The sequence below is a fragment of the Anomaloglossus baeobatrachus genome, chromosome 5, assembly GCF_048569485.1.
Source record: "Anomaloglossus baeobatrachus isolate aAnoBae1 chromosome 5, aAnoBae1.hap1, whole genome shotgun sequence".
NCBI classification, from domain to species: Eukaryota; Metazoa; Chordata; class Amphibia; order Anura; family Aromobatidae; genus Anomaloglossus; species Anomaloglossus baeobatrachus.
In genome coordinates, this window is record NC_134357.1 from 368505976 (window position 1) to 368530561 (window position 24586).

Sequence of the window (24586 nt, forward strand, 5' to 3'; positions counted from 1 at the left end):
GAATGGAGTCTGAGGTATTTCTTTTAGGTGGAGTCAGTAAAAAATAAACCATCTCCAACTCCGGCACAAAAATGTAAACATTTAATATAATAAATAAAAATATATAACATTTGGTTGTACACCCTTTGGAATACATAACTGCAATCAACTGCTATTGTCGCGGGCGGAGGAGGGGACGCCACGCTCTCCCACTGCTCGGGTCCGGCTGCCGCTGCTGCTGCACGGTGGTGGCTCGAGCGGTGTGCCGGATCCCGGGGACTCGAGCGGCGCTCCTCGCCCGTGAGTGAAAGGGGGTGGATTGGTGCTGGGGATTTGGTTATTGTCCGTGACGCCACCCACGGTTGTGGTGATTTTTGGTAACACCACCGCTGCTCTGTATGGGGATCCCGGGAGCAGTGACAGGGAGCAGCTGAGTTGTTAGTTCTCCCCTCCGTGGGTAGGGGTTGGTTGTCCCGGGGCCCAGTGATGGGGTTGAGGATGGGTGCTGGCAGGCCGGTTGCGGGGGCCTGGTGAGGTGCAGGGTCGCGGGGGCAGCGCTGTGCCGCACAGCACGGTGGTACTCACTCAGCCTGAGACGATGACACCGTTCTCAGTAAAACACACGGCTGGAAAGACGATTCCCACGGACGGCTGCTGTTGCTTTTCCCAGGTAGTTAACGGTGACTGTCTCTTTCCCTGCACCTAGTACTTCTGTTGGTTCCAATGGGTTCCCACCGGTAACCCTCTCCCCGGCTTGGATATGGGCCGGAGGAGCCCCTCTTTGCCCGCAGGCGCTGGCCCTGAGAAACTGGTGCCTTGGCGGTGGCGGTGTCTCTCTCATACGGTTGGACTGTTGCCTTCAATCGGGACTTAGTTGTTTGGAAACCCGGAGGTTCCCTTCACTGACGGATTTGGCAAATTCACGGCGACTCCAAGCCTTGCCGGGGTCCGAAAGGCCCCTGCCAATGGTGCTGGCTTCTTCTTGTGTACCGGTCCGGTACCGCCGGGTCACCGCCCGTCCACGGTCCTTACGGCAACTCCGATAGGCCACTCCTGCAGACGGTCACCGCCGTCTGCTAACCTTGCTGTCTCTGTCCGGGGCACACACCCGGACGCTCTCAGATAGTTGCTCCACTACCACTTTACTCCTCACACTCTCACGTCCAAAACTAATCTGCTCACTTTTCCCGCCTCCAGGACTGTGAACTCCTCGGTGGGCGGGACCAACCGCCTGGCCCACCCCCTGGTGTGAACATCAGCCCCTGGAGGAAGGCAACAAGGATTTTTGGGTCTAGCTTTGATGTGCCTAACCGGGGTGTAGGGTGTGGTGGTGTCATTACCTGTGACCCCTGGCTTGTCCAGGGCGTCACACTATAACCATCAACAAGATTCTTACACCTCTCAACTGGAATTTTGGGTCACACTTCTTTTTTTTTTTTTTTTTGCACACTGCTCCAGGTCTTTCATATTTAATCGGTGCCTTCTTGCAACAGCAATTCTAAGATCTCTCCACTGGTATTAAGTGGGATTTAGATCTGAACTCTCCAGCGCTTTGTTTCCATCCATTTCTTGGTGCTTCTTGAAGTATGTTTGGGGTCATTGTCCTGCTGGGAGACCCATGACCTAGGACACAAACCCAGCTTTCTGACACTGGGCATTACATTGTGACCCAAAATCCTTTAGTAATCTTCAGATTTCATCATGCCTTGCACACAGCCAAGGCACCCAATGTCAGAGGCAGCAAAACAACCCCAAAACATCTTTGAAACTCCACCATATTTGACTGTAGGTACTGTGTTCCTTTCTTTGTAGACTTCATTCCATTTTTGGTAAATGGTAGAATAATATACTTTACCAAAAAGCTCTATTTTAGACTCCTCTTTCAACAAGACCCTTTCCCAGAAGGATATTGGTTTACTCATACATTTTGGGGAAACTACTGTCTAACTTTTATATGTCTCTTGACAGCAGTGGAGTCGTCCTGGGTCTCCTGCCATAGCATTTCATTCAAATGCAGATGGATAGTTTGTGCTGATACTGATGCACACTGAGCCTGCAAGACAGCTTGAGCTTATTTGGAACTCTATTGTGGCTGCTTCTCTCCACCCTCCAGACTATCCTGGGTTGCCACCTTTCATCAATTTTTCTCTTCTGTTCACATCCAGGGAGATTAACTACAGTGTCATGGGTTGTAAACTACTTGATTATGTTGTGCATTGTGGACAAAGGAACATCAAGATCTTTGGAGATTATCACTATTTTTCAATAATTTTGGTTGTCAAGTTCTCAGACTTTTTTTTTTTTTTTCCTTTCTGTTCTACATGCTTGGTGTTTCACACACAGATGCAGAATGCAAATATTGAATCAACTTCTTTCCTTTTTATCTGGTTTCAGGCATGATTTCCTCCCCCCCCCCAATCTGTTACTTGCCGCAGGTGAGAATCAATGAGCATCACATGCTTGAAACAGTCATTTACCCAAAATTTTGGAAAAGTGCCAACTTTATCGGGTCAATTTTGGGGGTTTTGTGTGAAATTATGTCCAATTTACCCTTTCTGGGAGGAATATTTTTTTTCTGGAACAATTTTAGGGGTGCCAACGCTTGCATCTAATTATACACAGTATATCACAAAAGTGAGTACACCCCTCCATAGTTTTGTAAATATCTTGTAATGGGACAACAATTAATGTTTAAACTGCTGTCAACAAAAGTGAGTACACCCCTAAGTGAAAATGGCCAAATTGTGCACAGTGTGTGAATATTTTATGTAGCCACCATTATTTTAAAAAACTGCCTAAAATCTCATGGGTATGGAGTTCAGTAGAGCGTCGCATGTTGCCATTTGAATCCTCTTACATTCCTTCATGATGATATCACATAGCTGGTGGATGTTAGAGACCTTGCGCTCCTCCACCTTCCGTTTGAGGATGTCCCACAGATGTTGAATAAGGTTTAGTGCTGGACGTGTGCTTGGCCAGTCCAGCACATTTACCATCAGTCTCTTTTTAGCAAGGCATTGGTCGTCTTGTAGGTGTTTTGGGAGTCATTTTGATGGTGGAATACTGCCCTGCGGCCCAGTTTATAAAGGGAAAAGATCATGCTCTGCTTCAGTATTTCACAGTACATGTTGGCATTCATAGTTCTCTCAATGAACTCCCCACACAGGGCAGCACTTGTTCAGCCACAAACCATGAAACCCCCCCCCCCCCGCCACTATGCTTGACTGTTAGGCAGGACACACTTGTCTTTGTTCTCCTCACCTGGTTGCCAAAACACACTTTTAACATCTCAATGAAATATGTTTTTCTTAGCCTTATCAGACAACATGGTTCCAGACCTGTCTTGAGCATCTATAGGCATTCTTAAACGGTAGGTGAAGGATCGCAATGTCCTTAACATTCATTAGCTCCATGGTGTTATCATGGAGAAGTGCAAGAGGATTCCAGTGGCTCCTGTGAAGCTGTAGTGAGCTCCATACCCAAAGAGTTAAAGGGAACCTGTCATCAGAAATTTCGCCCAAAAGCTAAAAGCTTCCCCCTCTGCAGCTCCTGGGCTGCATTCTAGGAAGGTCCCTGTTATTATTGTGCCCCATGTGAGACCAAAATAAAGCCTTTATAAAGTTCTACCTTTTTGTATGCAGCTTCTGTAAATCCGTCACGGGGGCGGGCTCTCTGCCGTCCGTTATTCTGCCTCCTGGTTCTGTATGCCGCCCCCATCGCTCCTTTCCATATCTGATGCACCGCCCACTGCTCCAGCCATCCCCGCGCATGCCCAGTGCCAGTCTCACAGGACTGAGCAGTTTGACCGCTGGTGACGTGTGCGCAGGCAAGTGATTATGGACGGGACTGTGACTGTTATCAGCAAGTACCCGGCCATAATCTCTTGAGCGCGCAAACCTCTCCAGCATTCACACTGAGCTCAGTGTAGATGCTAGACTGTATGGGCTGCTTCCAGGGATGACGTCCCTTTGTCATGTGATAGGGGCGTGTTCGAAATACTATCACGTGACAAAGGGACGTCATTCCTGGAAGCAGCCCATACAGTCTAGCATCTACACTGAGCTCAGTGTGAATGCTGGAGAGGTTTGCGCGCTCACGAGATTATGGGCGGGTACTTGCTGATAACAGTCACAGTCCCGTCCATAATCACTTGCCTGCGCACACGTCACCAGCGGTCAAACTGCTCAGTCCTGTGAGACTGGCACTGGGCATGCGCGGGGATGGCTGGAGCAGTGGGCGGTGCATCAGATATGGAAAGGAGCGATGGGGGCGGCATACAGGACCAGGGGGCAGAATAACGGACGGCAGAGAGCCCGCCCCCGTGACGGATTTACAGAAGCTGCATACAAAAAGGTAGAACTTTATAAAGGCTTTATTTTGGTCTCACATGGGGCACAATAATAACAGGGACCTTCCTAGAATGCAGCCCAGGAGCTGCAGAGGGGGAAGCTTTTAGCTTTTGGGCGAAATTTCTGATGACAGGTTCCCTTTAAGGCAGTGCTTGAAAATAATGGTGGTCACACAAAATATTGACGCTTTGGACAGAATTTAGCCATTTTCACTTGGGGTTTACTCACTTTTGTTGCCAGCGGTTTACACATTAATGACTAAGGCACACCAAATTTGCTCTGTTATATAAGCTGTACACGGACTATTTCACATTGTATCAAAGTGTAACATCTTTTGTGTTGCTCCATGAAAAGATATAATAAAAAACTTCCAAAAATATGATGGTTGTGTTCACTTTTGTGATCTACTCTTTGTGTTCTTGCACTGGACTTGTATATAACTGCATAATATCGAGATACGACTACCTATGTTGGGACTGTAATGGTGCCATATTGATTGTCAATGACTTACCCAGAAACGGGTATGAAGAATTGATGGCCAACATTTAACTTGACAGAAAAGAACAAATCCAGGTCAATTGTCACACTTTAACGGACACTTTTTTTGAGTAAGGGGACCGACCAGGTGTCACACTCCCTATCTAAAATTATCCAGCGGTGGGTTGATGAATTGGTGGTGTTATCCAGGTTACATTTACTTTGAGATTAGATTTGACGTGTGTTATGTCTCATGTATTGTGTTGCTGTGTGTCTGCAGCTTGGGAGGTTGGTATGTAAGCTCCCTGCAGGCGGCTATCCAGTCTGACCTGATTGCTCAGCTCAGGTTGACTTTCTGTGATTATACAAGGCGAGGTCTGTGTGTATATGTCACAGGTATGCTTTGATGCACTGAAAATGATTTCACTCTTTGGTGGATTGTGCTCGCAGCCAAATTCCAGTTATGAAAAGTGTCAACTCTGTGTTTTCCATCATGTGTCAAAATGAATTGAGAAAAAAGCAGTTTAATAAGAAGAGATGCCTGTCAAGAAGATGTAGGTAACTTGCAAAAGGAAAAGGCACTTTTATTCTACTACATGGTCATAGTTGCAATTGTTTCGCCCGGGGACCAGGGGTACTCAGATCCGGGCCACAGAGTCACTTCTGCGGGTATCACGGTGGCGTGACCCGGTCTGTGATCCCAGGCTCCACAGTAAAAGGGGGTTTTGTTAGGGGAGATTGTCCGTGACGCCACCCACGGTTGTGGTGATGGTGGAACACCACCGCTGCTCTGGAAGGGGATCCCGGGAGCGATGACAGGGAGCAGCGTAGTTGTTATGTCCCCTCCGTGGGTAGGGGGGTTGGTTGTCCCGGGGCCCAGTGATGGGGTAAGCAGGGGGCAGGGCGCAGTGCTGCAGTGCGATGCCCGAGGGCACGGGTGTACTCACAAGAAAGTCACACGGAGTCACTGGTGAACTAGAATTGCCGGTGTCCGCAGCCTTTGGTACGGGGTGTTAGTGTCCCAGACACGGTGCAGCAGCCCTGGTTGTTCTTTCCCTGCAGCAAGTGTCTTTCTCTCCACTCTCTTCCACTGCTCCTCAGCCGGGAACGGGGAATCCACTCCCCTGTAGTGATCCGGGTACCCAGGCACCGAGGGGCCACCGCCCGGCTCCGGCTACCTGTTCTGGCCCCTTCCTCACTACGGCCTGTCCCGGCCCTCTCAGAGCACACGTCACTCCCAGCCGGGAGCTACAGCTTCAGACTTCCGTCCTGTCTGCCTCCACACACTCTCTGCACCAGCCCCTCCCCTCTGCTTTTCCCTTACACTGGGGGCTGTGCTTTGTCATGCTGCACCGGTGTGAGATCAGATTACCAAGGAGGATTAACTCTTTCTGTGACAACCTGGCTGTGCCAGGGCGTCACACACCCCCTTGGTAAAACACGGCCCGTCCTCGGGCCGGCTAGGCACCGACATTTTATTAAACTGGAAAAGATAAAACATCAAACACAAGCATGTTCAATCCTCCCACAACGGGATGCACATTACTTTAACGTTGCAATAACAGTCAAACACTTTTAATAATAACTGTGTAACGGGTCCTTTAGTCACCCACCCAAACAACCTAGCCTTGGTTCTGCCCCTAAAACCCAGGCAGCACCCCTTGACCCCAGTCCAGAAACGGTTCCAGGTTGGTCAACGGGACCGGTACTTCGCTGCCGTTGCGGCCGGGCGGACTGCCGGAGCCGACGTCATCTCCGTCGCGGCCGGGCGGACTGCCGGGGCCGGTGGCAGGGTGGTGACAAAGGTGAGGCCTGGGGACCCCAGGTCTGGGTCCTCCCCAACAGGCGCTGCGGGCTCCGCTACCGGTAACAGGGGTAACGGCTCGGTGCATCGCTGTGGCGGCCTCTTCCAGGAACCAAATGCTGGCAGAGTCCTGGCGTCCCTGCTTCCACAGTCTTTGTTACATAAGCTGCAGTTCCTTCTTTCTGCTCCCCCTTGGTACTCGGGAGCAGTCCTTCCAGCAACTTTTAAAGTTTCCCTTTCGCTTCCAGTCCTCCGGAGCTTCACTTCCGCCCGCGTTCTCGGGGGGGCGGAGCCTCTTTTTCGCGCCCAACGCTTGGGGAAGAAGGTGCTGGGCGGGAGATTTTCGCGCCCAAAATGGCGGCAAAGATGGTGACTTTAAGATTTTTGCAGCGGATCACGGCTGACAGTCCAGAATAAGGCGCACTTCCTCCAGGTAACTGGATGGGTTCGATCCTGTTCGTGACGCCAAATGTTTCGCCCGGGGACCAGGGGTACTCAGATCCGGGCCACAGAGTCACTTCTGCGGGTATCACGGTGGCGTGACCCGGTCTGTGATCCCAGGCTCCACAGTAAAAGGGGGTTTTGTTAGGGGAGATTGTCCGTGACGCCACCCACGGTTGTGGTGATGGTGGAACACCACCGCTGCTCTGGAAGGGGATCCCGGGAGCGATGACAGGGAGCAGCGTAGTTATGTCCCCTCCGTGGGTAGGGGGGTTGGTTGTCCCGGGGCCCAGTGAATGGGGTAAGCAGGGGGCAGGGCGCAGTGCTGCAGTGCGATGCCCGAGGGCACGGGTGTACTCACAAGAAAGTCACACGGAGTCACTGGTGAACTAGAATTGCCGGTGTCCGCAGCCTTTGGTACGGGGTGTTAGTGTCCCACACACGGTGCAGCAGCCCTGGTTGTTCTTTCCCTGCAGCAAGTGTCTTTCTCTCCACTCTCTTCCACTGCTCCTCAGCCGGGAACGGGGAATCCACTCCCCTGTAGTGATCCGGGTACCCAGGCACCGAGGGGCCACCGCCCGGCTCCGGCTACCTGTTCTGGCCCCTTCCTCACTACGGCCTGTCCCGGCCCTCTCAGAGCACACTTCACTCCCAGCCGGGAGCTACAGCTTCAGACTTCCGTCCTGTCTGCCTCCACACACTCTCTGCACCAGCCCCTTCCCTCTGCTTTTCCCTTACACTGGGGGCTGTGCTTTGTCATGCTGCACCGTGTGAGATCAGATTACCAAGGAGGATTAACTCTTTATGTGACAACCTGGCTGTGCCAGGGCGTCACACAATGATTTCATATTAATGGTTCTACAGAACTGATGGTCATTTGGGTAATTATTATTGTTCTCGGCACTAAATATTCTCCATGGTGGGCACTATTCATGGAGATAGTCTTGCACATGGTCTGCTTATGGTCTAGAGAAAATGCACTGTTGAGCAAAAGGGTAACAATGTTTTGGACTTTTAACTTTCAGGCTCCATATTTCACCATCCACTACAGCTTTAAATGTGAGAATATTTTCATATTATAGACAATCATCTAGGCTCTCTCATACATGAATTTGACTTGCAAATATTTAGGATATAATTAGTTATGCAGGTTCTTGTCATGTCACTGCATTGTTACTGTTTTGCTCCTGGTAGTGAAAAAATCCCAAATTACAACCTGTTCTCACATTCTCTAATAGCTGTGTGTTGAAGTCAGTCCATCCATTCATTCAAAAGCCAAGAGGTGGACGTCCAGGCAAAATATTGAAGTCAACAAGTCGTCTAATCACAAGGTCTATTAGTTCTGGCGCAACATACATAGCAGTGAAGGTGACTTGTATGCTTCATAAGGGTGAGATCCCAAGTGTCCATGCAAGCACTGCAACACACAGAATACAAATCTGGAAAGGTGGCCTGAAAAAAGGTAGTGAAGCCTCAATTTCAATATCATCCTAAGAAGCATTGGCTCCAGTTTGCAAAAAAGTAAGAAAAGTGGACAGTAGAAGATTGGAAACAGGTGATTTGGACAGATGAGACAAAAGCCAATAGACTAGTCTCTGATGGGTGGAAGAAACAAAGGATAAAGGGGCTAATGGATCGAGAAATTGAAGGAACTGTCAAGTTAGTTGGAGGAAGCCTGATTATATGGGGATAATTCAGAGCCAAAGACATTGAATACTTGACCAGGATCAATAGTGGTCTTAATTTTGAGCTATATGTAATTAGATTACGAGACTAGTTACTTCGTACCCTCAAGTACTATAGATATTAAAAGAACATAGTGCTCCATCAGGACAACAGCCCGAAGCATATGTCGTGATTGGCAAAGAAATGGTTCAATGACAACGCAGTAGAGGTGCTAGATCTCAACCCAACTGAACACTTATCGGTAGAGGTGAAGAAAAAGCTGTATACGTAGCCAAGTAAGTCGACCAGTATGCACCAACATTTGAAATGTGTAGAAGACACTTGGGATCAGATTTTGGTTCAAACATGCTTGAATCAGATCGAGAGCATGCCCAGAAGGATTTTGGCAGTGTTGAAAGCCAAAGGTAGATTTATAAAATATTAACGCGTACTAAAAATTTAAATTTAGATTTTCAGGGGCAAAACAGTGACATTGCAGTGAAGAATCTTCATAACTAATCATATACTAAATAGTTCCTATTCAAATTTATGTATGAGATGGCTAAGATGAATGTGAGACCACCTTCATTTTATGGACATTCAAATATGTAATGGATGGTGAGATATGGAGCCTGAAAGTCAAATGTTCAAGACATTGTTACCCTTTTGCTTGTCAATGTAGAGCTTCATTAGCAGTGCAGTTATTTTGCATTAATGCCCATTGTTAATGTTTAGTCCTTGTGCTGTTGGCACTAAGCTATTGTGACTGCAATTGGCCTACCGTTTCAACAGTTTTGGTTCTTGAGTCCTCCGTTCTCTTCTCTTACTATTCTTCATGCTTAGTGTGGCACATATAATGCAAAGATTGCATCAACCTTTCCTTTTTTTTTATCTGGTTTCAGGTGTGATTTTCATATTGCCCAAACCTATTACTTGCCACAGGTTAATTTGAACGTGCATCACATTTTTTAATTAAAATTGTTGGCACCTTTCTAAAATTGTGCGTAAACAATCTTGTCCTGCCCATTTTTGAGGTTTTGGGTGAAATTAAGTTCAATTTGCTTTTTTTTTTTTTCCCTCGTGTTGTCCAATACACACAAAGGAAATACATAGGCTTCTGGTCTAAATGTTTATTTGTAATCATTTTCTGGGAGAAATAGGAGAATTACTTCATTTTCTGGAATATTTTCAAGGGTATCGGCACTTGTGGCCATGACTGTACTGCAAAATATAGGAAATAGAACTCTCACTTACTGCAAGTTATTGATAACTATTGATATCAGTGTATAGTGTGTAATTAAGACAGATTATTCACTTGTGAATGGATTGGCTTCATTAGGTTGCAATTGTTTTTCCAGGTCTTGCATTTTGTTTCTCATTTATCAAAGGACCTTGATTTATTGTATTATACACATGCGAACACATATTGACAATGGTGGTACTTTGTATCGGGGGAGGGGGGGCAGAATTTTTCTTACCTCTAATTCAAGATTGTCAATATCACACTGGTAGCGGTCCAACTCTCAGCACCCTCACCAAGCTGCTAAGTAAAGAGGTTGCAGTTTTTGTTTACTATACATAGGACTGTGGATGTGCCTGGCACTGCGGCTCTGTGCAGCGCTGTGCCTGGCACTGTGGCTCTGTGCAGCGCTGTGCTTGGCACTGTGGCTCTGTGCAGCGCTGTGCTTGGCACTGTGGCTCTGTGCAGCGCTGTGCTTGGCACTGCGGCTCTGTGCAGCACTGTGGCTGGCACTGCGGCTTTGTGCAGCACTGTTCCTAGCGCTGCGGCCCTGTGCTTCGCTGTGGCTGGTGCTGTGGTTCCTTTCGGTTCTGTTCTTTTTGAGTGACTAGAAATGATCTGCAGTACCAGACACAGCCACTACCAAGTGTGTGGTACAGTGGATAGTAAACAATACCAGATCAGTGGCACTTGTCATGGCACTACTTTCCCTGGAGGTTCAGTTAGTTGACATCAAAGCAGTTCAATAGAGATCCATTAAGTCTGGATACCCTTTGATCTGATGTGCTCTCTTATGAATATCATTCTAAAAGTTGTCTTTTAATAGGAGATGAAGAAGCTAGAAGGTTTCTGTTTGCTAAAAATTTGGTTGATTGAGGTCTCACCCCGATACAGGCAGGAAGGTGCTCTGCACATACGGCTGCTTTTGAAAGATGGTCGACTCCAAAAAGGCCAAAGGGTTCTGTAAAACCCAATTATCTTCAGCACACCATAAAGGACTTTGGGCACGATGTGCTGGACAGCTTATAATAATGCTTTTATTTCTACCCATGAGTACAAGACCTTAATGTGCTTTCTCCTGAAAGTTTTATTGCTGTATTATAACGTGTAAGTGATAGAAAGACATTTACTAATCTCTCTCTTAGCTCAGGGATAAGATATAGAGACGTTGAATGGAATTGGCTAATGTGTTTCTCCATTTGCAGGCTCAGCGTATTATGACAATGTCCGTCCTCTGGCGTACCCGGAATCTGATGCTGTGCTCATCTGTTTTGATATCAGCCGTCCAGAAACGTTAGACAGTGTATTAAAAAAGGTAAGTAGGATGATGTACTAATGTGAACGGTTCACCTTAAATTAATAGCGGTGATTGCGATCAGTTCTCGGTTTAGCGGATACTTAAAGCGGTTGTATAGGATTAAAGAAACATGGCTGCTTCTGAAACATTGCAGCTCGGCGCCAGTTAAACGGGGCTGAGCTGCAATACCAAACACTACCTATTGGGGATGGTGAATATGTTGTAGGTGCTGTGTGTAGGGAAGATCCTGCCCACAGTTCTAATAATGGAAGTATGTCTTGGATCTCCCCATCAGCGGTCCAAAACAGGAGGGCCTGTGGTCTGCACTTCCTCCCAGCTTTTGAAAAAGAGTACTGCTATGATGAAATCCACTTTTCTTTCCTGCTATCATATCACAATCCTTTTCCTAAAAACAAAATTAATATCTTCCAATGTTCACACTGGGTGACTTTGTTTAGATTCTAACGTCCTGTCCTTTTCAGGTACTGTTTTCAGCACGGGACCAACCAATTACGATAGACCATGTCACAATTGACTCTGGTCCCCTTCCCTTCATAATGACTTTTGCACACACTCATTAAACACTTAAATACAAAAGATAGGGTTTGAGTCTGTTCATTGTGGTTAATGTTCATGTGATATTACTCGAAACAAAGGAAAGTTAGTCTAGAAAAAGCATAGTTGGCCAGTGTGAACTTCAAATATTACTATTTTTGTTTTAAATAAAATTTTGAGATATGGAAAAAGTATTAACCTCTTTCATTTAAGTTACATGAAACACAAAAACTTGATTTAAAGGGAACCTGTCCCTTATGCGTTCTAACCTAGAAGCAGGGTGATGTGTGGCCTAGAAACCCCTTCATACTCATCACTGTGTTGTAATATTGTGTAATACGAATGTATAAAAAAACATTTTATTACTTAAATGTTCCCTATATAAATGATGAGAGGGTCTAGTCCCCTGGGCGTCTCATCGCCCCTTGGGCATTTGTATGCTTTCCGTGGTATCACGCCCGATACCATGGATTTACATAAGCAAAGTTAGTCAGCTCCTTGAGATCCCGTGCGTACGCACTTGCCATTCCCGCAGCCTTGTTATTCGGGGCGATGCCACGCCCAGGGGACTAGACACTCTGCTTATTTATATAGGCAACACAAGTGATATAAGTGTATAAAAAAAAAAGTTTTATTACACAATAGTACAACACAGGGATGGGTAGGAAGGGTTTTCTAGGCCACACATCACCCTGCTTGTAGGTCTGCACGCATTTGGGACCTGACAGGTTCCCTTTAAACTATAGATTATCTTAAAATTATGCCTTTCCTTTAAGGAGATTGACTGTACAGTATAAATACGTTTTTCATCAAATGCACCAAACACTGGAGAAGAAGATGGTTCAGATTCCTATATTACATATGTACCTAACTCTGCACAATGTACTTGATAGTAATAATATGGTGTCCATGCCTTGTTACAAGATCACAGATTACCAGACTGATAACTTGCTACCTTGTTAAAACTCCGAAAACTCATTGATGATGGGTTGTTTCGCAAAAATTCAACAATATATATATATATATATATATATATATTATATTATATTATATTATATTATATTATATTATAACATCTTCTGGACTATGGGGCGTGTGGGGCCTGGAAAAGAAGCCTGCCTCCGGTCCTCATTATAAAGGATTCTGCTGCCACCCCTTTTCTCTTTTCTTCCCTAGTGGCCCTGTGACATCAGGTGCGTGGCCACAATTCTTGCGCCTGCACCTTTTTGCCTTCCGTCTCTCCCCTCCACTGTTGCACCCATCTGATGGCACAGTCTTCAATTTTGTTGTGCACATGGCCAGGTAGTTACTGCTACTTCACAGTGCAGGGAGATATGGCAATGCAAAAGGCGCAGGATTTCCAGCTCCGCACCTGATGTCACATGGACACCAGCAAAGAGAAGGGGAGAAGGTTTCTTGTATAATGAAGACTGGAAGCAGGCTTATCTTCCAGGCAGCACACGCCCCATAGCCTGGAAGATAGAAGATATATATAAAAGATTTTTGTAAAATGACCCACCATCTAGGGGGCATACAGGTATGGCTAATTTCACCTCTGTCACCTGTATGCCACCAATATGTCACCATATTAATAAATAGACCACAAAATGGGTGACAGATTTTCTTTGTTGCCCACTTACAAAACCTCTGGTTCCATGACGCATCTATAAGGGATAAGCAGGTTATCCTGTAAAACACACCCCCCGTACCATATCTACCTAAATGAAGACGAGAACCACGACTTTATTGCAGGAATGGCCACAGTTTTATTTTACCGTATATATGTATACCAAACTTGTGGCCCAACATGCCACTCAATTGTTAAACTTAACCTTATACATATATACCCGTATAACCAGAAACACCGATAGATCCGTCCGAGAGGCAAACCATCATTCCTAACCCCCCGGCCGTAACCTCCAAACCGGCCCAGAGGACCACCTCGGCCGTGACCACCCGGCCCGAGGTGAGGGGTAACAACGTTCCATCGTTAATTACCCCTACCCAGAACCTGCGGGACCTCCGCCCACAAGTTCCCATCCACTCCGAAGCCACTCCCCTTGAGCGACTTCGTACCAACAAGCCGACTGTCGGTACTCCCAACCTCTCAGACGGACCTATCACCCCGCCACAGGCCGGCCAAGTGACACCCTTACTTGGCCCGGGCCCCCCACACCCCCAGTGCTTGCTCTAGGCCATCCCTCAAACCCAACATCCATAAATCCAGACCCACATCAGTCAGGTGAACCCCATCTCTCCTTAGATACTGCTCCGTGGACTCCTCCAATTCTCTATGCCGCACCACCAACCCACCATTTCTCGCCACAAACCTGCCAATAGCCCGGTTCAGCTTGCTCCGCGCCCTATTAATACGGTCCACCGACCTCCCAAAACGCCACTGCGTCCGAGCTATAATGTCCGACCAAACGATAACTATGCCCGGGAACGCCCTCCACAAATGTAACAGGTCCAGCTTTATATCCTTTTTCAATTCCCTCGCCGACCTTACTCCCAAATCGTTCCCTCCCACATGCAAAATTAACACATCAGGGACACGATCCATACGGCTATAATAAGCCACCTCAGGGCGCACCCTACCCCAGGTCATGCCCCGAATTCCGAGCCACTTTACTCGAGCTTCCGACACCGACACTCCGAGCTGCCGACCGTCACGCCGCACATCCGCCCGCAACGCTCCCCAATACACATAGGAGTGCCCGAGGATCCACACAAGGCATGGACCTATAAAATACAAAGACCACGAATAAAAACAGCAACAGCACAAGAAATTGCCCACAAACCGGCATCTAACACCAACCTTGAATCCCCCACCCCTGACCATCACCTGACCAAGTGAGGCCTAATGTACAAACGGAACGTGGAAGACTCCCACCTCCCAATCCGCCGGATACAATCCTCACTCAAGCCCCACCTGGCGGCCTCCGTTGCCGCCCCAATCCGGAAGGAGTGAGACCCGTACTCACGTGGCTCCTCCCCCACCCTTGCTAGAGCCATCTTCAGCACCGCATTGAATTGATACCGCGACAAAGCCAATCCGTCCGTATGTCTAAGAAAAACACCAGGGTAACCGCCGCGCACCTTTAAAAACTCTGACACATGTAACACTGGGCACAACTGGTGCCCCGGTAAAGCGTACAACACTACTAAGCGCCCCCGGCCCCTCTGATCCGTCTTAGAAAAACGAAGCCGACATTCCACTCTATCCTCCCCCAGCATCACATCACCCAACAGCAAACCACCCATCGCTTGCTTAGTCGGGCTGACCAATTCGCCAATACGAAAGGCCCCAAAAAACGCCAGTACAAAAGCTACCGAGAACAACACCCGCTCATAAGGAGACGAACACAACTCCCCTAAACACCCCACCAAACGCACCAACAATGGCAATGACACCGGCCGCCTACAGTCACGCGACTGAGCCCCTTTTCGAAAACCCTTCATCGCCTGTCGCACCAGAAAATCCTTAGTCGCGTCCCGAACCCCTTGCATCTGGAACAAAAAGGCCAACGCCGCCAACTTGCAACCAATCACCGAAACAGACCTGCCTTCCGAAAAATCCCCACTTATTAACATCAGTACCCCCAACACTCGACCCTGGTAACCCGACTCCATGAACTCCCTACTTTCCAACTTTGCCCATTCCTGCCACACCGCCTGATATCGGCACCAAGTAGCCTCAGACACCGATCTCCGAATTCCCTCAAAAGCTACACCGATGCCAGGTCCCACAGCCAGTTCGGGCAAGGTTCCCCCTCCGCGTCCGCTTCCGGCACCAGCTTCCTGAACCTGGAAAACTGAAACCGTGATAGCACATCAGCCACCTCGTTGCGAATCCCAGGCACATGCCGAGCCACCACGCAAATGTTTAACTCCAAACAACGCAACACTAGATGCCTTAAATACCCCACAACCGGCGGGGATTTTGCCGACAGTGCGTTGATGGAATGCACCACCGCCATGTTGTCACAATGCATGCAAACCCTTCTTCCAGCAAAAACAGGGCCCCACAACTCCACCGCCACCATAATGGGAAACAATTCCAACAGCGCCAAATTCCTCACCAAACCTGCTGCCACCCACCGCCGCGGCCACTTTCCCACGCACCAGCGCGTTTGAAAAATTGCTCCAAAACCTGTCGCCCCAGCCGCATCCGTGTACAATTCCAGCTGGCTATTGGACACCGCCTCGCTCATCCAAAGGGTCCGACCGTTGTACCGGTCCAAGAACTCCTCCCACACCAACAAATCCCCTTTCATTATTTTTGTCACTCTGACAAAGTGATTTGGAGCTTTTACCCCTGCGGTTGCGCTCGCCAGTCTCCTATTAAATATCCGCCCCATCGGCATAATGCGACAAGCGAAATTCAATTTTCCGAGCACTGACTGCAACTCGCGCAACCGCACCTTCTTGGCCTGAGACAAAAACCGCACCGACGCCTTCAAATCCAACAGCTTTCCCTCCGGCAACCGGCATTCCATTGCCAGTGTATCAATTTCGATACCTAAGAAACATAATACCGTCACCGGCCCTTCTGTTTTGTCTTTTGCCAACGGAATACCCAGGCTCCGCGCGATCCGCTCTAACGTAAACAACAACAAGGAGCAAACCGAAGAGCCCGCCGGACCCACGCAAAAGAAGTCATCCAAATAGTGAATCACCGAATGGACTCCTGCCACCTCCTTGACTACCCATTCCACAAACGTACTGAATGCCTCAAAATAAGCACACGAAATGGAACAGCCCATCGGCAGGCAACGATCCACATAGTATTCACCATCCCACATACACCCTAAGAGATGAAAGCTCTCTGGATGCACCGGGAGTAAACGAAAAGCTGCTTCCACATCCGCCTTTGCCATCAGGGCCCCCCGCCCCGCTACCCTTACCAGCTCCAAGGCCCTATCGAACGATACATAACATACCGCCAACAATTCCGGTGATATCCCATCATTCACCGACAATCCCGCCGGATAAGATAAATGATGAATGAGCCGAAATTTGTTCGGCTCCTTCTTAGGTACCACCCCAAGGGGGGAAATCCGTAAATTAGAGAATGGCGGGTCCTGGAATGGGCCCGCCATCCTCCCCAACTCCACCTCCTTCTGCAGCTTTTCCTTCACCACCGCCGGATGTTCTTTTGCGGACCGCAAGTTTCCCGGGCGAAACACCGGCGCCTCAGATTCAAACGGAATCCGAAAGCCCTCTGTAAAACCACGTTCCAACAACTCCGCCGCCCGCACATCCGGGTATCTACTTAAATAGGGAAGCATCGCCTCTACCCTCACTGGCGTCCTCCCTTTTTCCAGACCCCTCCCCCGCCTTTCCTTTGCCTTTCTTGAAGCACCTGGCCAGAGGGTGGGACCCTCCACATCCGGAACACTCGTGTCTGAACCGACAAGAGGCCCCGAACTTACACTGTCCCTCGTTATACTGCCAACAAGCTCCCTTTTTCTGTCCAGCCGAGGACCCGCCACTCGCACCCGGGCTCCCGGCACTCCCTCGAAAGGGCTGAGCCGGCGCCGTCATTAACCGCATCCACAAAGAAATATCCTTGTGGCCCCACTGGACTCCCGGCCGCAGAGCCTTCCGCTGCCGGAACTGCTCATCATATCTCAACCACCCCAAACCGCCGTATACTCTATACGCTTCCCCTATCGCGTCCATATATCCAAATAGGGCGGAACAATGCTCCGGCTCCTTTTCCCCGATCACACTGGCTAAGATAGCAAAGGCCTGCAACCAATTGGTAAACGTCCTCGGGATCAACCTATACCGCCGTTTTTCCTCATCCTCCTTCTCCTTTTTTGTATCACTAGGTTTCACCTTATCCAAATTAAACTTTTCCAAGGGAAGCAGGGAAAAAATTTCCACATACTCCCCCATCCAAATCTTTTCCCTCACCTCCTTTTTCAAATGAACCCCTAACTGCCCTTCAAAGCACACATAAATTTCACTCCGTGCCCTATCATCCAAACGCACTACCTCATCCTCCTTTTCTTTTTCCTTTTCCGCCTCCGTACTCGCACCCACGGAAGCCGCCCCACCAGCCTCCTGTCCCGTACCTGCCGCCGAGGTCGTGTCCCCCGCAGCAACATCGCGCACCGGCGCTTCTGTCCGCACCACCTCCGTGGGGCCCACCCACGCCCCCACCGGAGCCCCAGGCCCAGTCCGACTACCCCGTTCCGCAGACAACCCCTGCAACACCCCCAAAAGCTGCCCCCAAAACTCTGGACCCGGTAAACCAGACTGCCCGACCGCACTCGCCCCCAGCGCAACGCGTCCCGCGACGGAACCCCCGCCCTCGCCCGCGCTACCCACAGCATGTAACATTTCTGTTGTCTGCTCACCAGGCTGCCGTTGAGCCGACGCCGGAACAGCCGTGCCACGATCTTCCAGCTGCCGCTCCGTCCGACCTGCCGCTGCTCCTTCTTCCTCGCTGGAGTCTGATGCGCTGCCGAAATCCTCAGGGGGGACCAGCGAGGGGACAGCACGCACCTGGCGGCCGTCGACCCCCACGGTCACCGCACCCCGCTCGTCCGGGTGACTCCTGCTTGACCTCTTCCTTTTCTCCCGCCGTGGCGCCCTGCCGCCGTCTCTTCCCGCTGTAATCGTGATATCCTGCTGCGCCGCCCCTTCTCCTGTCGTCCTCAGTGGGCTCCCTCCCTGCCGACTGCCGGAAGGCCGTGCCGAGCTTGCTCCTCGCCGGGACCCACCCCCAGCACGCTCCTCGCCGGGGGGGACCGTGACTACCGATCTCCTCTGTGCCTGCGGGCCACCGTACCCCTCCTCCGATCTCCTGACCTCGCCGCTCACATCCGCTCCCGTCCCCCGTCCTGTTGCTCTCCCCTGCGGCCTGCAGGGAGTCTCCTCCGGCAATCCGGCACGCCGAGCGCCACCCCCAGCCGGCACATCACTGGGGGCTGCCGTCATCCATGCTCCGGTCTGGTGCTGCGCAGGCCGCGGACCGGAAGTGGGCCTCGCAGAGGCTCCGCCCACCCCCGACCCACGGGATCTCCGTCGCGGATTCCTCCCGGTGGCCGGCTGCTCCCCTAGGTTAGTTGGAGGGCTCCGCCGCTGCTCCGGAGGGTCCCCGCAGGGGCTCCTTGATCTGATTCTCCCCCTCCAGCTGGGGGAGTAGCGCTCCGGTGGTCGCGCCCGCCGAGCACGTAGCCACGGCCCGGGCGCTGGAACAGCAGGCGGCGCCGCTCCAGCCCCACAGACTGCTGCCAGCTGCTGCCTCAGGGCATCCACTCCCATGACCTCGGATGCCCCCCGCACCATCTCCAGGAGTTCAGCAAGGGCAGCCATGGCAGGAAGCAGCAGCAGCACTACGTCCTGGGACACAAAGATCAATCGACGAAAGGGGAGGTAAACAGCACCCCCCCCTCTCTTATACCTCTCCCAACACCCCACCCCTTCCTTGCTCCCCCCCAATCCCCTTACAGCTCCCTACTACCAATCCTGTACTCCCACACATCCCCCATCCCATGCAAACCTATTAACCCTTTCCTAACCTTGCACCCTCCCGATCGTCATGGGGTCCATTCACCCCTATGGGGCTCACTGCCCTTCTTGTATATAAGACCAAGGCAAGAGTCTAACCCTAGAAATCATAATTTTAATAGAACCAAGAGGAATATAGAAAATTGTCAAAACTGCAGAACTTTAAAGCCTTCATGAAAAGACTGGAGACAAGTGTCAGAAGTAGCGCATTTCTAAACACGAATAAGTATTACAATAAAAAACACCGTAACACATAGATGTTGAAGTGATAATATGACATATGATTGTGAAGAGAAACATCAGGGTAATTCTGTTTCTATTGAATGGCAGAATATTGTTATTATAGCTCATTCTGTAGTATTTTAAAATTCAGTTGCCATGGAAAGCAGATGACCATTTATCTTCTGTAGAGAATTTTGATGTTCTTTTCCTCCATTTGTATGTATTTCCAGTAGAGATGTCTAAATTGTCTATTCTTGCAGAGATCCCACAATTGGTTGGATCATTATCATTCCCATTGATGCAGTGATAGGATGAATATACTGTATATGTGTAACGGTATAAATGTGCAATCCTGGTCTGATGGCACAGCCACTTTACCTGTCATATATGGTTAGTTTTACTAACTTAAAGGGCACCTTCAGGGTTTTTTTTAACTTTTAAGTCACTGCTAAAATTATATACTAAAGACCTTTACTTATCAACTGTATTATATAGTATTGATGTTTAATGCTCCCTTAGCTAAAGTAGTTTTCCCATAGACTTTAGACTTATGTCAGCCACAACCATTCTAAAGTGTATGGGGACCATGGACAACTGATTGTCGGGGAAGATGTCCTTCTGACATGTCCAATTTTGGACTGCCGATCGCATTGTTCTGTTCATAAGCACCCCTTTGTATGGGAGAGATGGGTGTGATGGCTGCCGAATGATCAAAGCATTGTTCAGCTGACAACCATCTAAGGCAGGGGTGGGCAATTAATTTTCCCATGGGGCCGCATGAGAAATTGGGATGGTTTTAGAGGGCTGGACTAATATAATCAACTCTGTTCTATATATATATATATATATATATATATATATATATATATATATATATATATATATATATATATATATATATATATATATATATATATATATATATATATATATATATATATATATATATATATATATACACAAACACGCATATATACTGTGCATGTATAACATATATACATGCACACAATGTATTCATACACACACAATCCCCATAATATACTACATCACTACACCCACCACATACTACACCTGTAATAAACTACACCTCTATATACTATACCACTATATACTACATCACTACACCCCTATATACACCTGTAATATGCTACATCACTATATACTACACCTGTAATTAACTGCAGCACATCACTATATACTACACCTGTGATAACCTACATCACTACACCCCTATATACTACACTTGTATTATACTACACCCCTATATACTACACCTGTATTATACTACACCACTACACCCCATATACACCTGCACTATACTACACCTCTATATACACCTGTATTATACTACACTCCTATATACTACACCTGTATTATACTACACCACTACACCCCTATAAACACCTGTATTATACTACACCACTACACCCCATATACACCTGTAATATACTACACCAATACACCCCTATATACACCTGTAATATACTACACCCCTATATACACCTGTATTATACTACACCCCTATATACACCTGTATAATACAGGTGTATATAGGGGTGTAGTGGTGTAGTATAATACAGGTGTATATAGGGGTGTAGTGGTGTAGTATAATACAGGTGTATATAGGGGTGTAGTATATTACAGGTGTATATCGGGGTGTAGTGGTGTAGTATAATACAGGTGTATATAGGGGTGTAGTATTATACTACACTCCTATATACACCTGTATTATACTACACCACTACACACCTATAAAACTACACCACTCCACCCCCCATATACCACACCTGTAAAACTACATTCCCATATACTAAATCACTACACCCCAAATATTTGTCAAAAGTTACCCCTCTCCCCCAGCCCCCCGCCCGCCCGCCCCCATTGTCCCCGCAGGTTACTAGTAACCACTCACCTCTCTTCTTATCGTTCCTGTCCTCAGACACCTCCGTACGAGCCCCCCGCTGAGCTGCTTCTCCTTCACATGGCCAGGCTGCGCCGACGCTGTATTCCTAGGAGCCCCCTCCGCTGCCTCTCTCCATACGGCCCCGGCTGCTGCAGCTTCTCCTGCCGGGCGGGAACTTTTCAAATAACACATGCGCGCCGTACTGACGATATCAGGGCGCGCGTGTGTCACAGAGAAAAGTGTCGGGCAAGGAACAGAGGAGAGATTCCTGCGTTCCGCTGCCTACACTGTGCGGAGCTTCAGGATCTGTCCTCTGTTTCCTGCCCGACACGCAGCGTCTGATGAGGGTCAGGGCCGGCTCCAGGTTTTTGTGGGCCTCGGGCGGAAGAGTCCCAGTGGGCCCCATCCACACACAGACACACACATACGTACACATACATATACATATTTAAAGACAAACTCACAAAAATACATATAGAACTGACACATCTATACAGCCATATACACTGACATACCTAGATACACATTATACATGCCTACAGACACACAGCTCTGCTGCATACATACAGACACACATAGCTCTGCTACAGACACACATAGCTCTGCTACAGACACACATAGCTCTGCTACAGACACACATAGCTCTGCTACAGAAACACATAGCTCTGCTACAGACACACATAGCTCTGCTACATACATACACACATAGCTCTGCTACATATATACATACAGACACATAGCTCTGCTACATATATACATACAGACACATAGCTCTGCTACATATATACATACAGACACATAGCTCTGCTACATATATACATACAGACACATAGCTCTGCTACATATATACATACAGACACATAGCTCTGCTACATATATACATACAGACACATAGCTCTGCTACATATATACATACAGACACATAGCTCTGCTACATATATACATACAGACACATAGCTCTGCTACATATATACATACAGACACATAGCTCTGCTACATATATACATACAGACACATAGCTCTGCTACATATATACATACAGACACATAGCTATGCTACATATATACATACATACACACATAGCTCTGCTACATATATACATACATACACACATAGCTCTGCTACATACACACATAGCTCTGCTACATACATACATACACACATAGCTCTGCTACATATATACATACATACACACATAGCTCTGCTACATACACACATAGCTCTGCTACATATATACATACATACACACATAGCTCTGCTACATATATACATACATACACACATAGCTCTGCTACATACACACATAGCTCTGCTACATACACACATAGCTCTGCTACATACATACACAGCTCTGCTACATACATACACACATAGCTCTGCTACATACATACACACATAGCTCTGCTACATACATACACACATAGCTCTGCTACATACATACACACATAGCTCTGCTACATATACATACATACACACATAGCTCTGCTACATACATACATACACACATAGCTCTGCTACATATATACATACATACACACATAGCTCTGCTACATATATACATACAGACACATAGCTCTGCTACATATATACATACAGACACATAGCTCTGCTACATATATACATACAGACACATAGCTCTGCTACATATATACATACAGACACATAGCTATGCTACATATATACATACAGACACATAGCTCTGCTACATATATACATACAGACACATAGCTATGCTACATATATACATACAGACACATAGCTATGCTACATATATACATACAGACACATAGCTATGCTACATATATACATACATACACACATAGCTCTGCTACATATATACATACATACACACATAGCTCTGCTACATACACACATAGCTCTGCTACATACATACATACACACATAGCTCTGCTACATATATACATACATACACACATAGCTCTGCTACATACACACATAGCTCTGCTACATATATACATACATACACACATAGCTCTGCTACATATATACATACACACATAGCTCTGCTACATACACACATAGCTCTGCTACATACACACATAGCTCTGCTACATACACACATAGCTCTGCTACATACACACATAGCTCTGCTACATACACACATAGCTCTGCTACATACATACACACATAGCTCTGCTACATACATACACACATAGCTCTGCTACATATATACATACATACACACATAGCTCTGCTACATACATACATACACACATAGCTCTGCTACATATATACATACATACACACATAGCTCTGCTACATACACACATAGCTCTGCTACATACACACATAGCTCTGCTACATACACACATAGCTCTGCTACATACATACACACATAGCTCTGCTACATACATACACACATAGCTCTGCTACATACATACACACATAGCTCTGCTACATATATACATACATACACACATAGCTCTGCTACATACACACATAGCTCTGCTACATACATACACACATAGCTCTGCTACATACACACATAGCTCTGCTACATACATACACACATAGCTCTGCTACATATATACATACATACACACATAGCTTTGCTACATACACACATAGCTCTGCTACATACATACACACATAGCTCTGCTACATATATACATACACACATAGCTCTGCTACATACATACATACACACATAGCTCTGCTACATATATACATACATACACACATAGCTCTGCTACATATATACATACAGACACACATAGCTCTGCTACATATATACATACAGACACACACGCGGCTCTGGGGGGCCCACACAAGCGGCTCTGGGGCCCAGCACATACGGCACGGGGGAGGGAGAAGCCCATACAGCTCACCAGGGCCCATAAATCGGGGGGTGGGGAGGGCACATACCGCTCAGGTCACGGTGGAGAGGGGGCCCACACAGAGCCGGAAAGAAGCACTGTGCTGGGGGTCGCTGGCTGGCACTGCAACTCTTTAATCTGTGGGATGAGCAGGCCGGTCGGTAGCTCCGCCCACAGATGAAGTTCAACCAGGAAGTCTGTGCTCCTTAAAGGGACGGCGCCGCAGATTCCTGCCGAGGAGTGCGGTCCCCGGAACTCGGCCCGGGGGCAGCAGAACTAAGGCGAGTGGGCCC

General features: G+C 47.9%; 1 protein-coding gene across 1 annotated transcript in view; it reads left to right on the forward strand.

Annotated features, from left to right (window-relative positions):
• RND2 (Rho family GTPase 2) overlaps positions 1-24586 on the forward strand; it is a 163997-nt gene that overhangs the window by 93025 nt on the left and 46386 nt on the right. Inside the window, exon 3 of the mRNA XM_075349977.1 lies at positions 11161-11270. Within this exon, the coding sequence (XP_075206092.1) occupies positions 11161-11270 (110 nt within the window). The remainder of the gene's footprint in view (positions 1-11160; positions 11271-24586) is intronic.